Source organism: Perissodus microlepis, chromosome 7 (assembly GCF_051167445.1).
Source record: "Perissodus microlepis isolate ML-2025 ecotype Zambia chromosome 7, ASM5116744v1, whole genome shotgun sequence".
Taxonomy (NCBI): domain Eukaryota; kingdom Metazoa; phylum Chordata; class Actinopteri; order Cichliformes; family Cichlidae; genus Perissodus; species Perissodus microlepis.
The window spans coordinates 60,245,294-60,260,111 of NC_140467.1; the positions used below are offsets into that span (position 1 = coordinate 60,245,294).

The following is a 14,818-nucleotide window of genomic DNA, read 5'->3' on the forward strand; positions in this document are numbered from 1 at the left end:
CATCCATCACCTCTCTCTCTCTTCTTTTCACCGTCACCACTGAAAACAAGAAGAGACTGAGAGTTGATCCATGATGTAATCACGCCCCCACCCTCAACCGGTCCGTCCCTCCTACCACACACCTCACCACTCTCTCGCTTTCGTCATACATGTCCTGCACCACCCTCACATACTTCTCTGCCACTGCAGACTTCCTCACACAGCAGCACAGTTCATCTCTTGGCATCCAGTCATATGGTTTGTCTAGATTCACAAAGACACAGTGCAACTCCTTCTCTGTCCTTCTCATCTCCTGTACTACTGACTACTTTCTTCATGTCCCTACCTCATCACTTACTGGTGATTCTATTATTAGAAAACTTAAGTTAGAGACGTTGTGAGCTCAATCGATTGTATTCCACATGAGTATCCAGCGTGTGGACAGGAAGGAGAGATGCAGTCGTAGATGGCTCTGCAACTTCTCTCCTTCTTTCATCCCCCAACAACCCATCCCCATAAAGTCTGTGTCTGCTCCCAGTCCACCTAATTATAGACCCAATTTTAACCTTCCTCTTATTTTACAAAATCTGAAGAAATGTCCCAAAAGTTTTAAAAGGATGCTGGAAAAGAGATTTTTAACAGCAAAATGGTTAATGCTGCATTTCATGAGGGAGAAATGCAGCATTAACCATTTTGCTATTGCCGGCAGCGTAAAAGCTTTTTGTGGCTAAAACCACCTGCTTGAGTCGTCCAAGGACCTGCTTGGAACAGTTATCACCAATCCATCAAAATGAGATCTAATCAGATGTCTTAGACCACAGCAAAATCATGTTAATAATTTGGTTCATTTCCTCCTCCATCACCATGCTGTGATACAGTATGATGACAGATGCTGTGGTGGACCTCTGAAAACTGACCAGCACACAGACCTGTGGTGCTTAGTAGAAACTTAGCATTTCAATTTCTTTTATTTATACAGCGCCAAATAATAACAACAGTCCCCTCAAGGCGCTTTATATTGTAAGGCAGACTCTGCAATAATAGATACAGAGAAAAATGTAACAATCATGTGATCCCCTATGAGCAAGCACTTTGGCGACAGTGGGAAGGAAAAACTCCCTTTCAAACCTAATCTTAAAAGTAGAGATAGTTTCTGTCTCCCGAATCCAAACTGGAAGCTGGTTCCACAGAAGAGGGGCCTGAAAACTGAAGGCTCTCCCTCCCATTCTACTTTTAAATACTCTAGGAACAACAAGTAGGCCTGCAGAGTGAGAGTGAAGTGCTCTAATAGGTTGATATGGTACTACAAGGTCATTAAGATAAGATGGGGCCTGATTATTTAAGACCTTGTATGTGAGGAGCAGGATTTAGAATTCTGGATTTAACAGGGAGCCAATGAAGGGAAGCTAAAACAGGGGAAATCTGCTCTCTCTTTCTAGTCCCTGTCAGGACTCTTGCTGCAACATTTTGGATTAACTGAAGGCTTTTCAGGGAGTTTTTAGGACATCCTGATAATAATGAATTGCAGTCGTCCAGCCTGGAAGTAATAAATGCATGAACTAGTTTTTCAGCGTCACTCTGAGACAGGATATTTCTAACGTTAGAGATGTTGCGCAAATGGAAGAAAGCAGTCTTACATATTTGTTTAATATGTGCATTGAAGGACATATCCTGGTCAAAAATGACTCCAAGGTTCTTGGCTTTGCTTTGTGTCATTTAACAAACTCAGCAACATGTTTAAAACTGAGTTTAAAATTCTAAGCGTGTGTAATGGGCAGAAAAATACATTCTCTTCCACTAGAGGGCAGTACAGCCACGTGCTCTAATTAAATTGGTTGCAAAGTAAAACTTCTTCCAGTAAAACTGAAGAAGACGAAGAAGAAATTACATAATAGTCAGGCTGCGAGAGAGACAGCGCAATGCCTCATAGCAATAGATAAATATCTGAAAAGAAAAAAGTAAAAAAGTAGTCAATCTGACCTGGGTCCTGGAGAAATTCGACCCAGATGAAGACCCTAGCACGAGTAGTGGTGAGAAGAAAGCAAAAAAGTTACACTGATGATCAAAATGTTTTTTGTGACATTTTTGTTTGGTGGTGTGCTGTGTGATTTTTCTAATGTGAAATAGCTGCTGTGGCTCCAAAAGGTTCGGAAACACTGCTATAAGGTGTTGTATCACATCAAAATGATTATTGCTGTGCTTCTGTTTTACACTGAATGATGGGGAAATATTGTTTGTTTTCTGCAAAATTACAATGAAAATGCACACTATTTAAAATGACTTACAGTCTAATGATTTCCTTGAATTATTTTTGGAGAATTACATCCTTAGGCATGGGACGTATTATAAACTATTACCAAATCTGTCATTATGTCTAGCTGGGGTCAGCATATCACAAATATATACATATTAGTTTTTCAGCATCATTCTGAGACAAGATGTTTCTAATATACAGACATCTAGTGTAATGCAATTGATTGTACACTGCTGTGTAGTCCATTGTTTTTAAATTATGTGTTATCAAAAATGATTTCAGGAAACACTGTTAAATGTGCAGTTTCTATGCCATATGTGAGGACATGATCCAGAGTGTGGGATCATTTCCAGTTTAAGAAAAGCCAATTGAGTCTAATAAAAAGTTAAATGAGGTTTTGAAACTGTCGTTTTCAACATCTACACAGATATTAAAATCACCTGCACTATTTATTTGATCATAACTGAGTGCTAACTCGGGTAAAATGCTGAGAAATCAGAGAGTAACTCTGAGTAAGAGCTAGATGGACGATAGATTATTACAACAAAAAATGTTTTTTTTAGTTTTTCAGGAAGGGTGGACAAAGGTCAGAGTCAGGCTTTCAAATGAATGAAGTGTCTGTCTTTGGTTGATTAGTAGGCTAAAATGAAAGATTACTGCCTCTCCTCCTCCTCGGCCTGTGCGTTGAGGACTGACAGTTAGCTGGGATTTTTTGGTGGATTCTGAGCAGACACAGTCTATATGTGGATGGGGTGTTGGGGGAATAACAGGAGGTGGGACACTGCAGAGAGGCGTGTAAGATTCCAGCTCTGCTTCCTGGTTGCATCTCTGGATAGTCACGTTTTGGGGTGCTTAATAAAAGCACTAATTTTTCTCAAAATAAGAGCTGCTCCGTCTACAGTGAGATGGATGAGGTCTCTCCTAATAATAGCAGAGGTTCCCTAGAAAGTTTCACAATTTTCTGTGAAGCCAAAGTCGCTTTCTGGACAGACAGCCAGCAATTTATGGAGAATACGCACTCCTTGTCTGACTGTGCGGGGGGGGGGGGGGGGGGGGGGCGGAAAAAAATTACAAGCTCCAGTACTGTTTTAAGAAAGATACAAACTGACTCATTAATAAAAACTGATTTTTATTTCCCTTTTTATAACTAGAGAAGGAAAGAAGGACTATTGACTGGCTAGGCAGAGAGGTCAATCTGGAAAGGATGTGCAGATTTGGGTGATGAAGGAAAGAGATGGAAATGTACTGATAGGTGAAGAGGGGGTGCTGAGAAGAAGGAAGGAGTACTTTGAGGCTGAAGAAAGAAGAAAATGAGGTAGAGCGAGGAAGACAGATGAATAACCGTTAGTTAATCAGAAGGTAAAGAGGATCAGTAAGAAGGAAATGCCGGCAGCTGTGAAGAGAATGAAGAGTGGAAAGGAGGTTGGTGCAGATGACATTACTGTGGAGGTATGGAGACTGATTAAAGAGAGGGCAGTGGACTTTTTAACCAGATTGTTTAACACAATCTTGGAGATTGAGAGGATTCATGAGAAGCTGCAGTAAGTACAACTTATTAAACTGACCTTTGTTTTGTCTGAAAACTCATATGTCCGATATAAAGACACTTAACTGTTTCACACTGCATCAACAATGAAAGGTCTGTGGTGTCAGAATAGAAAGCACATGGGAAGTTGGACAGACCAGAGAGATCTACTTTGGTCCCATTACAGAGAGGCGTAGTGAAAAGGGAAATTAAACAGTTCCTCATTTTAGTGAAACTCGACACGTCACAAATTTTTCCAAGATGCACAACAGGGTCTGCCCCGCTTCTTCTTCCAACTGTATAAATGTGAAGCAGGTGGACAGCAGTGACACAGCACAGAGAACAAGCCGACAGAGCTCAGCTGAGACTTTAATCCACTGCTGCAACACGAAGCCAACAAACAAACTTCAGGATGGCCGCTCCTCGTCTCGCTCTGTCTGTGGTTGTGCTCATGCTGGCTGTCATCGCTCTGACTGAGGGTAAGGCTCGTTTTAATGATCTGACCTGTGTGATGAATAACAATTTGAAATTAATATTAATATAACATTTACAGAGTTTTTTTTTTAATTTTTAATTGAGAAAAACAAATCACTCAAATCATTAATTTTAATACAAAGCAACAATAATTCTTACCGCAACTGTTTTGGCTGTTTTATTTACAAAGTAATAGACCATTAATAGCAAGCTATTGATTTTATTTTTGATAAACAATGTATGAAACTTTTCTTCAATCTTTTTCATTCATAGGAGTTACTAGAAAGAAATTCTATTTCTGAAGCTAAAGTCATGAACCATTAAAGCTGTAGCATTCAATAGTTTGCCTAAGACAAAGAGTCCATTCTAATGTGCAATATGAAAATAATTAATGTTAATGCAGCATTAAACTTAATATTAACATATTACTTCATAGATACAGTAAACAGAGGACAGGTCACATGACAAATCTGACCAGTTCATAACTCAGGGGAACAAATGAGCAGTTGCACAGTGTCGTCAACTAAACATACAGTATCAGATGTGACCTCACACCAGCCAGCAGGAAACTGAATCGAACAAAAACCAAGAAGCAGATGATGTGGTGCTGTGTCAGTGGCTCAGTTGTTAACTTGTTCCTGTTTGTTTGCAGGTATGCGCGGTACTGGCCCAAAAAAGTGCTGCTTCCGCTTCAATGACCAGGAAGTGCCTAAAGGAAGAGTGGTCGGCTACGTCAAGACCAGCCAGCGTTGCTCCAAGCCCGCCATCCTGTAAGTACACAACCTCACAAACACACATCACCACGATCACCAAACCTGCCCCTCCATCCTCTGACTCTCCTTTTTCTGTGAACCTTCAGGCTGAACACAGTGGCAGGCCGACAGCTGTGTGTCAGACCTTCGGCCCCCTGGGTGAAGCAGCTCATCAGCTACCTGGATGCCAAAGCCATCCCAGGACAGACATCCAACCTGTAACCATGGAAACTACTTTGGAAGAGCCTTCATGGACAAAACCTGGACAGTTTATATGTTTAAATGCTGGAAGTTTGTATAACCAAACAGCAGCTCTTCTGTCTACATGCTGAATCTGTATCAGATATTCTTATACTTAAAGACATAATTATGAGATTCATTTGCAAATAGGAATAATTTCCTCCAATCCAAACATTTCTTTGTTTGTTTACTCTGTCGTTCTTTTAATACTGATATTTAATATTTTTTCATTTCTGACTTTGAATATTTATCTTATTATACTGAATAACGAGTGTTTTTGCTTAATACAACACTGAAAGTCTGACCGTAAACACTGTGATACTTTGAAGTGTAATCTGAAATGACTTGAGAAGCTGTTCTTTGTGAAAGAGCAGTGCCTCCCACCTCCACATGGTGTCATCAGTAAACAGCAGAGTATAAGCTATGGGCTGCAGCACTGTTCCTGCACTGTGGACAGTTCGCTTGGTTTTGATGTAAAACTTAAGTATTTGTGTTTTTATGATTGTGCTGAAAACTTCACTTTAAAATAAAGGATAAAGGATCAGTGAAACTTTGTCATTGTGAGTCTTCTTACAGAGTGTAACAGCTCGTGTCACTTAAATAGACAATGGAACAACTACTGATGTCCTTTGCAGGTGTAGAGTTCAACCTTCACTTTAAAAAAAAAAACAAAACAGGAAATGACATTGAATCAAATCCTTGCTTGCTTGTGATTCAGAGAATTTTTAAACTCAGTTTTAAACATGCTGGTGTTTGTTAGATGACACAAATCAAAACCAAGAACCTTGGATTCATTTTTGACCAGGACATGTCCTTCAATGCACATATTAAACAAATATGTAAGACTGCTGAAAAACTACTTCGTGCATTTATTACTTCCAGGCTGGACTACTGTAATTGATTATTATCAGGAAGTCCTAAAAACTCCCTGAAAAGCCTTCAGTTAATCCAAAATGCTGCAGCAAGAGTCCTGACAGGGACTAGAAAGAGAGAGCAGGTTTCTCCTGTATTGGCTTCCCTTCATTGGCTCTCTGTTACAACCAGAACTGTAAATCCTGCTCCTCACATACAAGGTCTTAAATAATCAGGTCCCATCTTATCTTAATGACCTTGTAGTACCATATCACCCTTTTAGAGCACTTCGCTCTCACACTGCAGGCTTACTTGTTGTTCCTAGAGTATTTAAAAATAGAATGGGAGGGAGAGCCTTCAGTTTTCAGGCCCCTCTTCTGTGGAACCAGCTTCCAGTTTGGATTCGGGAGACAGAAACTATCTCTACTTTTAAGATTAGGCTTAAAACTTTCCTTTTTGCTAAAGCATATAGTTAGTGCTGGACCAGGTGACCCTGAATCTGTCACGGCTGGGGCAGCAGTTGTGTGGTGGAGTGAATGAGGACCCAAGTTGCAGACAGCGGCGGAGTTGCGAGTGGGTTTATTTACAGTGCACAATAACAAAGGTGAGGGCAGAACTGAACATAAACCTAAACTGGGGAAAACTAATAATAACAAAACACAAAACCATAACTGACAAAGTCACACGCAGGGAAAGACAGAAGGCAGTACGCAGGGGATGGAGAGCTGGGAATGGAGAGAAGAATGTGGAGCAGAGAGACGCAGAATAACACAGACGAACCGACGAGGAACACAAGCAGGCATACACTATAAATACAAACAAGGTAATCAGGTAATGACACACAGGAGTGGAGCACAGCTGACAGGAGTGGAGCACAGTATGACGAAAGCGAGACAGCGGTGAGGTGTGTGGTAGGAGGGACGGACCTACCACACACGGACCGGTTGAGGGTGGGGGCGGGATTACATCATGGATCAACTCTCAGTCTCTTCTTGTTTTCAGTGGTGACGGTGAAAAGAAGAGAGAGAGAGGTGATGGATGGAGTTAGCCTGCGTGCAGATGTGCATGACAAATGTCACCTGTTACACAACATTGTGAGGGTGATGCACATTGTCTCTGCTGCTTTTCTACACATGTTAAAAATTCAGCACAGACAGTTTTTAGTACTATTTTATCCACAGACTGTATATTAAACAAATACAACAGGTGGGCACAGCCACCCAGACATCACCCAGTGATAGTTCTGCATGTGTGAAGCATGAAGCTGAGACTTTTGTCAGTTCTCAGCATTTATCAACCACACAAGCTAAGCCCACCCTAAAACACACCTGGCTTTATGATCCTTGTTACACTAGTGGGAACCACAATGTACAAAATGAACATTATGTGGACTTGAAAATATCAGCTGAGACCATCAAACCACCAGGAAACTTTTTACTGAGGTCACACAACAAAGCAGCTACAGTGACGTTTATAGCAGACTTCTTTCTGAAACCACAGGAGCGGCTCCACCTGTTGGTCATTAGAAAAAATGCAGGTTTAAAGCAGTTAAATTCTACTTTATTTATATAGCGTCAAACCACAACAACAGTTGCTTTGAAGCGCTTTATTTTATAAGATAAAGACCCTACAATAATATAAGGTAAACATAGAAACCCCCACAGTCACATGACCTGCTATGAGCAAATGCTTTGGTGATTTCAGGACTTTTCACTCCTGAAATCTCAAGAATCACAAGAAAAGAACTTAAAATCTGAGGAACATTTGTTTCTGTTCTTCTTCATATAAAGTTGCTCTATGAGAGCGCTCCAATACTGTAAAACAAGTATCACTTACGTTGCTGTTACAGTTTCACAACAGCTGGACTCAGAATAAACGTTTACCCTAAGAAAGCTCGAAATGTGCAGAGTGGGTGAAAGGTGGGACTGCTCTTAGCATAAAGAGGACGCAGCAGGCAGCTAAGTCCATATTAATCCCTAAACTTGTATTTGGGAAACTCCACGGGGTTGAACAAATACATGTCTGAATACTGATATGTCCTATATAGACACTTAACTGTTTCACACTGCATCAACAATGAAAAGTCTGCAGTGTCAGTGTGATAGAGAGGCGTAGTGAAAAGGGAAATTAAACAGTTCCTCATTTTAGTGAAACTCGACACGTCACAAATTTTTCCAAGATGCACAACAGGGTCTGCCCCGCTTCTTCTTCCAACTGTATAAATGTGAAGCAGGTGGACAGCAGTGACACAGCACAGAGAACAAGCCGACAGAGCTCAGCTGAGACTTTAATCCACTGCTGCAACACGAAGCCAACAAACAAACTTCAGGATGGCCGCTCCTCGTCTCGCTCTGTCTATGGTTGTGCTCATGCTGGCTGTCATCGCTCTGACTGAGGGTAAGGCTCGTTTTAATGATCTGACCTTTACACTGTGTGATGAATAACAACTTGAAATTAATATTATTATAATATTCAGAGTTTACCTAACAATAAAAATGTTTTTTTATTTTACTTTTAACTATTTTGAACACTCACTGCTTCACTGAGTGAATGGGTTAAATTCAGAGAGGAATTTCTCCACAGGGATCAATATGTATACATTATTATTATTATTGAAAAACAAAAACAAAGCACCCAACAATAATTTTTACTGCAACTACAAAGTAATAGACCATTAATAGCAAGCTTTTAATTTTATTTTTGATAAACAATGTATGAAACTTTTCTTCAATCTTTTTCATTCATAGGAGTTACTAGAAAGAAATTCTATTTCTGAAGCTAAAGTCATGAACCATTAAAGCTGTAGCATTCAATAGTTTGCCTAAGACAAAGAGTCCATTCTAATGTGCAATATGAAAATAATTAATGTTAATGCAACATTAAACTTAATATTAACATATTACTTCATAGATACAGTAAACAGAGGACAGGTCACATGACAAATCTGACCAGTTCATAACTCAGGGGAACAAATGAGCAGTTGCACAGTGTCGTCAACTAAACATACAGTATCAGATGTGACCTCACGCCAGCCAGCAGGAAACTGAATCGGAACAAAAACCAAGAAGCAGATGATGTGGTGCTGTGTCAGTGGCTCAGTTGTTAACTTGCTCCTGTTTGTTTGCAGGTATGCGCGGTACTGGCCCAAAAAAGTGCTGCTTCCGCTTCAATGACCAGGAAGTGCCTAAAGGAAGAGTGGTCGGCTACGTCAAGACCAGCCAGCGTTGCTCCAAGCCCGCCATCCTGTAAGTACACAACCTCACAAACACACATCACCACCATCACCAAACCTGCCCCTCCATCCTCTGACTCTCCTTTTTCTGTGAACCTTCAGCCTGAACACAGTGGCAGGCCGACAGCTGTGTGTCAGACCTTCGGCCCCCTGGGTGAAGCAGCTCATCAGCTACCTGGATGCCAAAGCCGTCCCAGGACAGACATCCAACCTTTAACCATGGAAACTACTTTGGAAGAGCCTTCATGGACAAAACCTGGACAGTTTATATGTTTAAATGCTGGAAGTTTGTATAACCAAACAGCAGCTCTTCTGTCTACATGCTGAATCTGTATCAGATATTCTTATACTTAAAGACATAATTATGAGATTCATTTGCAAATAGGAATAATTTCCTCCAATCCAAACATTTCTTTGTTTGTTTACTCTGTCGTTCGTTTAATACTAATATTTAATATTTTTTCATTTCTGACTTTGAATATTTATCTTATTATACTGAATAACGAGTGTTTTTGCTTAATACAACACTGAAAGTCTGACCGTAAGCACTGTGATACTTTGAAGTGTAATCTGAAATGACTTGAGAAGCTGTTCTTTGTGAAAGAGCAGTGCCTCCCACCTCCACATGGTGTCATCAGTAAACAGCAGAGTATAAGCTATGGGCTGCAGCACTGTTCCTGCACTGTGGACAGTTCGCTTGGTTTTGATGTAAAACTTAAGTATTTGTGTTTTTTATGATTGTGCTGAAAACTTCACTTTAAAATAAAGGATAAAGGATCAGTGAAACTTTGTTATTGTGAGTCTTCTTACAGAGTGTAACAGCTCGTGTCACATAAATAGACAATGGAACAACTACTGATGTCCTTTGCAGGTGTAGAGTTCAACCTCCACTTGTTCAAAATAAAGAGAAATAACATTTAACCAAATCCTTGTTTGCTTGTGATTCAGATGCCCTTTTTCAATTCTCAATTACACAGGTCCGTTCTCGCGTTCTCGCTAAGTCCGGACTTTATGATAACGTTAGTACGGACTCGAGATTTGTACCATTGTAACACCAGTGTACTTGATGATGTCACATTTCCGGAATTTTTACTGCCTTCCCCTCCTAATTTAACTGTGATTAATATGTTATGAAGCTTAACTTTAATATCAGCTAAACGGATTTCCTCAGGAACAAATAAAATACTGAAATAAACCAAACATTAACATTTTAAGTTATATAAGACAGTTATATATCATGTTTAACCGGAGTAGCGAAAGACCGCGGGGGTTGGAGTCCGCTGTTTTCACTAGGCTCTAATGAGCCTTGACCTCCTGGTCTGCTATCGAGCTGGCGGGTAACAGATTTCTCCGAAATGTCAGAGCACTTTTGCGAATATGTGATGTCTTGATAAATTGAGCTGTGCTTATCTGTGCTTCTCCACCAATGCCGCATTTGAGTTTTGATCGAAATTCTGTGGTATTTAGCTCACCAAGTCCACACACAACACTCCCCACTCCAAAGCCTAACATTTTACACTAGGTGACAAATCGTCAGTATTTTACGCTTCTGCGCACCCAACATGTCCATATTTTACGAGACTGGAAAAATGAGGAAACATGAGAACCATTTGGAATGAATCTTCACATGTACGTTCGTTTTACTTATCATTAAAGTCCTGGTTAAGGTTAGATCGGTTAGATAAGATTATGGTTATGGGTTAGGGATAAGGTTAGGGTTAGGGCTGCAATACATGGCTGGGACGTGGATTACCGCAGGAGCGTCATTCTGCTGGATTTCATCCATAAGCCGGCACGTGGCATAAGAATGCGGAAGGTCACCTTTCGGGTGCCTCAGGAACGTCTCGGGACTTTACAAATCGTCACTATATTACGCCTCGGGAGTAACACAACTCAACACAAGTCACCACTGATGCATGCCCAATAAAACGGGTGGAGCAAGAACACATCAGGGAATTTTTTGCTTTCTCGGCTTGATGCGTACTTTGGGGGTTTCCAAATTCATGGGCTTTGTCCTCCTGAGGCCGCATGTATAGGCCAATTATGTAACAGCAACGCAACGAAGGCTGTCCAAATTCGTAGACTCCTCCAAATGCAAGTGACAAATTCATCCTCCTTTTCCCCAGATTTGAAGGATGGGTGTGGTGTATCCTTCGTGGCCCACCATATCCCAGAATTCATAGTGCGGCCCAGCCAATTCCAGTTTCCAACAATGGTGGCCGCCACTAAGTTTTAATATTACTGTTATTACTCTTTCTGGGTCACAAAATAAACTTTTAAGATATTTTCAGGCAAGAATGTAGCTGTGTAAACTTCAAATATCTGCTCAGTTTATCAAGACATCATATTTGCGACATTTTCGGAGACGTCTGTTACACACCAGCTCGATAGCTAGCCAGGGCAAGAACAGCGAACTCCCGGCACATCCCGCAGTCTTTCGCTATTCAGGTTAAACATGATATATATATATATGTGTATATATATATATATATATATATATATATATATATGTCACTTAGATAACTTAAAAATGTTCTTGATTGGCTGTTTTCAGTATGGAAGCCTATGGAAGCCCGTTTCCGCCACTAAATAAAAACAAAACAGCTAGTATCCATAACTCAAAATTTCGAATTTCGAGTTACTTTTCTCAAAATTTCGAGTTAGCTCTGCCAATCAAAAATATACGTGAATGAGGTCGCTTTCTTGTTACCCGGAAGCATATGGCGCAGAGGAACGCGCTCTCAAAAACGGATCCCAACAAATTGGCGCCTTCGCGAGTACGTTTGCTGATAGTAACACCATGTGATTCAGCTAATAACACAGGGATTTCATCATTTGTGAAGCCAGGCTGAAAACACTCAGCAATCTGTGCATTCACGACTGGATGTAATACCAATAGCTTAGCTGTAGCATTTGTAGCTGAGGGCTTCAGCTTCCGGGTAACAAGGAAATGACGTCATTCACGTAGATTACTGATTGGCAGCACTAACTCGAAATTTCGAGTTGCTTTTCTCAAAATTCCGAGTTATTTTCTCGAAATTTCGAGTTACTTTCTCGAAATTTTGACATATTAACTCGAAATTTCGAGAAAGTAACTCGAAATTTCGAGAAAATAACTCGGAATTTTGAGAAAATAACTCGGAATTTCAAGAAAATAACTCGAAATTTTGAGTTATGGATCCTTTTCTTTTTTTTTAGTGGCGGAAACGGGCTTCCATATTTCAGTGTTTAATTTCTTCGTGAGTAAATCGGTTTGGCTGAGATTACAGCTGAATAAACAGAAAAGTGATTAAACTGAAGTGTGAGATGATCGAGGATTTACGCCAGTGTCCTGTTATATTTTAGACATCGAGGAGGAGACGGCTGAGTTTATTAAACTCCAGCTGGTGACGCAAATCTGAAGGCTAGACCGTCCAGTTTCATAGCCTCTCACTTCCGGCCCTGCGGTCTATTTGGGCCGGGTCCTCCGAAGGCCGGGTAGGCCGGAAGGATGCAGGAGGATGCAGCCTATAAATTTGGACACCCCCTTTGAATTGGAACACTACTTGGTCTGATGACGTATCACGAGGCCACGAGACCGCAAATACGCACAAGTACGCATATTGAGACAGGCCCTTATAGTACTAATCAGGTGGAACCAGATAATCTGCCACAGCCCACCAGATCATTTCTCACAGCACACCTATGTGCCACGGCAAAGTGTGTGGGAAACAGTGCCTTATAGGACCCACTGGAGGGTTGCAAGAACACTTAACACAAATCCCTCAACGTGATCTTCAGCGAGAGGATATCATATTATCAGTACTATCATAAGTTGCTCTGGTGTCTATTTAAGTGACATGAGTTGTTGTAGTATGCAACAAAACACAGGATGACAAAGACAAACTTTAGCTGATCCTGTAACTTTAATTTAAGGAGTACACTTAGTAGCATAAGCATGCAAAACAAAAAATGTTTACTCAGACTTTACATATAAACCAAGCGAACTGTCCACAGTGCAGGAACAGTGCTGCAGCCCATAGCTTATACTCTGCTGTTTACTGATGACACCATGTGGAGGTGGGAGGCACTGCTCTTTCACGAAGAACAGCTTCTCAAGTCATTTCAGATTACACTTCAAAGTATCACAGTGCTTACGGTCAGACTTTCAGTGTTGTATTAAGCAAAAACACACTTGTTTTGTAAAATATCATAAAACATTCATAGTCAGAAATGTTAAATATCAGTATTAAAAGAATGGCAGTGTAAACAAGCACACACACAAAATCGTTGGACTGCAGAAAGATCATTCGTAAATTTTTTGACCCAGTGGAAACCTGTACTCAGGATGTAGCTATAACATTATGAGGTACAGATTCAGCATGTAGACAGAAGAGCTGCTGTTTGGTTATACAAACTTCCAGCATTTAAACATATAAACTGTCCAGGTTTTGTCCATGAAGGCTCTTCCAAAGTAGTTTCCATGGTTACAGGTTGGATGTCTCTCCTGGGACGGCTTCGGCATCCAGGTAGCTGATGAGCTGCTTCACCCAGGGGGCCGAAGGTCTGACACACAGCTGTCGGCCTGCCACTGTGTTCAGCCTGAAGGTTCACAGAAAAAGGAGAGTCAGAGGATGGAGGGGCAGGTTTGGTGATGGTGGTGATGTGTGTTTGTGAGGTTGTGTACTTACAGGATGGCGGGCTTGGAGCAGCGCTGGCTGGTCTTGACGTAGTTGACCACTTTTCCTTTAGGCACTTCCTGGTCATTGAAGCGGAAGCAGCATTTTTTTGGGCCAGTACCGCGCATACCTGCAAACAAACAGGAACAAGTTAACAACTGAGCCACTGACACAGCACCACATCATCTGCTTCTTGGTTTTTGTTCCGATTCAGTTTCCTGCTGGCTGGTGTGAGGTCACATCTGATACTGTATGTTTAGTTGACGACACTGTGCAACTGCTCATTTGTTCCCCTGAGTTATGAACTGGTCAGATTTGTCATGTGACCTGTCCTCTGTTTACTATCTCTATGAAGTGATATGTTAATATCATTTGCTGCATTAATTCTGTGTGTGTGTTTTAATATTTTTGGAAAAATAGCGACTACTCATCACCAGTAATACAGGAAATCAAACTAATGAGTTATTATGCGTATGTCTTTGCATTTTTAATGCATGTATATTCAGGACTAGATCTCAATATTTAATATTTGTTTTGGCTTCCATACCCAAAAATGTAAAAGTCTCTTAATTAAAACGAGCCTTACCCTCAGTCAGAGCGATGACAGCCAGCATGAGCACAACCACAGACAGAGCGAGACGAGGAGCGGCCATCCTGAAGTTTGTTTGTTGGCTTTGTGTTGCAGCAGTGGATTAAAGTCTCAGCTGAGCTCTGTCGGCTTGTTCTCTGTGCTGTGTCACTGCTGTCCACCTGCTTCACATTTATACAGTTAGAAGAAGAAGCGGGGAGACCCCACTTTGCATCCTGGGAATATCCATGACGTGGCTGTGACTTTTGCCATTTTACTATAGA

General features: G+C 40.9%; 3 protein-coding genes across 3 annotated transcripts; 2 read left to right on the top strand and 1 right to left on the bottom strand.

The window, feature by feature from the left end:
* The first annotated feature begins 4,045 nt into the window (after nt 1–4,045).
* LOC146384393 (monocyte chemotactic protein 1B-like) lies at nt 4,046–5,774 on the top strand. The gene is made up of 3 exons (XM_084936363.1): nt 4,046–4,237; nt 4,885–5,002; nt 5,092–5,774. The coding sequence occupies exons 1-3, from the start codon at nt 4,171–4,173 to the stop codon at nt 5,204–5,206; spliced, it is 300 nt and encodes a 99-aa protein (XP_084792489.1). The 5' UTR covers nt 4,046–4,170; the 3' UTR covers nt 5,207–5,774.
* Nucleotides 5,775–8,288: 2,514 nt separating this feature from the next.
* LOC146384394 (monocyte chemotactic protein 1B-like) lies at nt 8,289–10,098 on the top strand. The gene is made up of 3 exons (XM_084936365.1): nt 8,289–8,473; nt 9,204–9,321; nt 9,411–10,098. The coding sequence occupies exons 1-3, from the start codon at nt 8,407–8,409 to the stop codon at nt 9,523–9,525; spliced, it is 300 nt and encodes a 99-aa protein (XP_084792491.1). The 5' UTR covers nt 8,289–8,406; the 3' UTR covers nt 9,526–10,098.
* Nucleotides 10,099–13,115: 3,017 nt separating this feature from the next.
* On the bottom strand, nt 13,116–14,712 carry LOC146384395 (C-C motif chemokine 4-like). Its single transcript, XM_084932622.1, has 3 exons — nt 14,553–14,712; nt 13,979–14,096; nt 13,116–13,889 (listed from the first exon to the last, which is right to left on the bottom strand). The coding sequence occupies exons 1-3, from the start codon at nt 14,617–14,619 to the stop codon at nt 13,775–13,777; spliced, it is 300 nt and encodes a 99-aa protein (XP_084788748.1). The 5' UTR covers nt 14,620–14,712; the 3' UTR covers nt 13,116–13,774.
* Between the last annotated feature and the right edge of the window lie 106 nt (nt 14,713–14,818).

Excerpts from the sequence above, each read along its gene's own strand:
- LOC146384394 (XM_084936365.1), top strand. The coding sequence starts at position 8,407 with ATGGCCGCTCCTCGTCTCGCTCTGTCTATGGTTGTGCTCATGCTGGCT. Across the intron at positions 8,474-9,203 it reads TGTCATCGCTCTGACTGAGG|GTATGCGCGGTACTGGCCCA; the intron begins GTAAGGCTCGTT and ends GTTTGTTTGCAG. Across the intron at positions 9,322-9,410 it reads TGCTCCAAGCCCGCCATCCT|CCTGAACACAGTGGCAGGCC; the intron begins GTAAGTACACAA and ends GTGAACCTTCAG.
- LOC146384395 (XM_084932622.1), bottom strand. The coding sequence starts at position 14,619 with ATGGCCGCTCCTCGTCTCGCTCTGTCTGTGGTTGTGCTCATGCTGGCT. Across the intron at positions 14,097-14,552 it reads TGTCATCGCTCTGACTGAGG|GTATGCGCGGTACTGGCCCA; the intron begins GTAAGGCTCGTT and ends GTTTGTTTGCAG. Across the intron at positions 13,890-13,978 it reads TGCTCCAAGCCCGCCATCCT|GCTGAACACAGTGGCAGGCC; the intron begins GTAAGTACACAA and ends GTGAACCTTCAG.
- LOC146384393 (XM_084936363.1), top strand. The coding sequence starts at position 4,171 with ATGGCCGCTCCTCGTCTCGCTCTGTCTGTGGTTGTGCTCATGCTGGCT. Across the intron at positions 4,238-4,884 it reads TGTCATCGCTCTGACTGAGG|GTATGCGCGGTACTGGCCCA; the intron begins GTAAGGCTCGTT and ends GTTTGTTTGCAG. Across the intron at positions 5,003-5,091 it reads TGCTCCAAGCCCGCCATCCT|GCTGAACACAGTGGCAGGCC; the intron begins GTAAGTACACAA and ends GTGAACCTTCAG.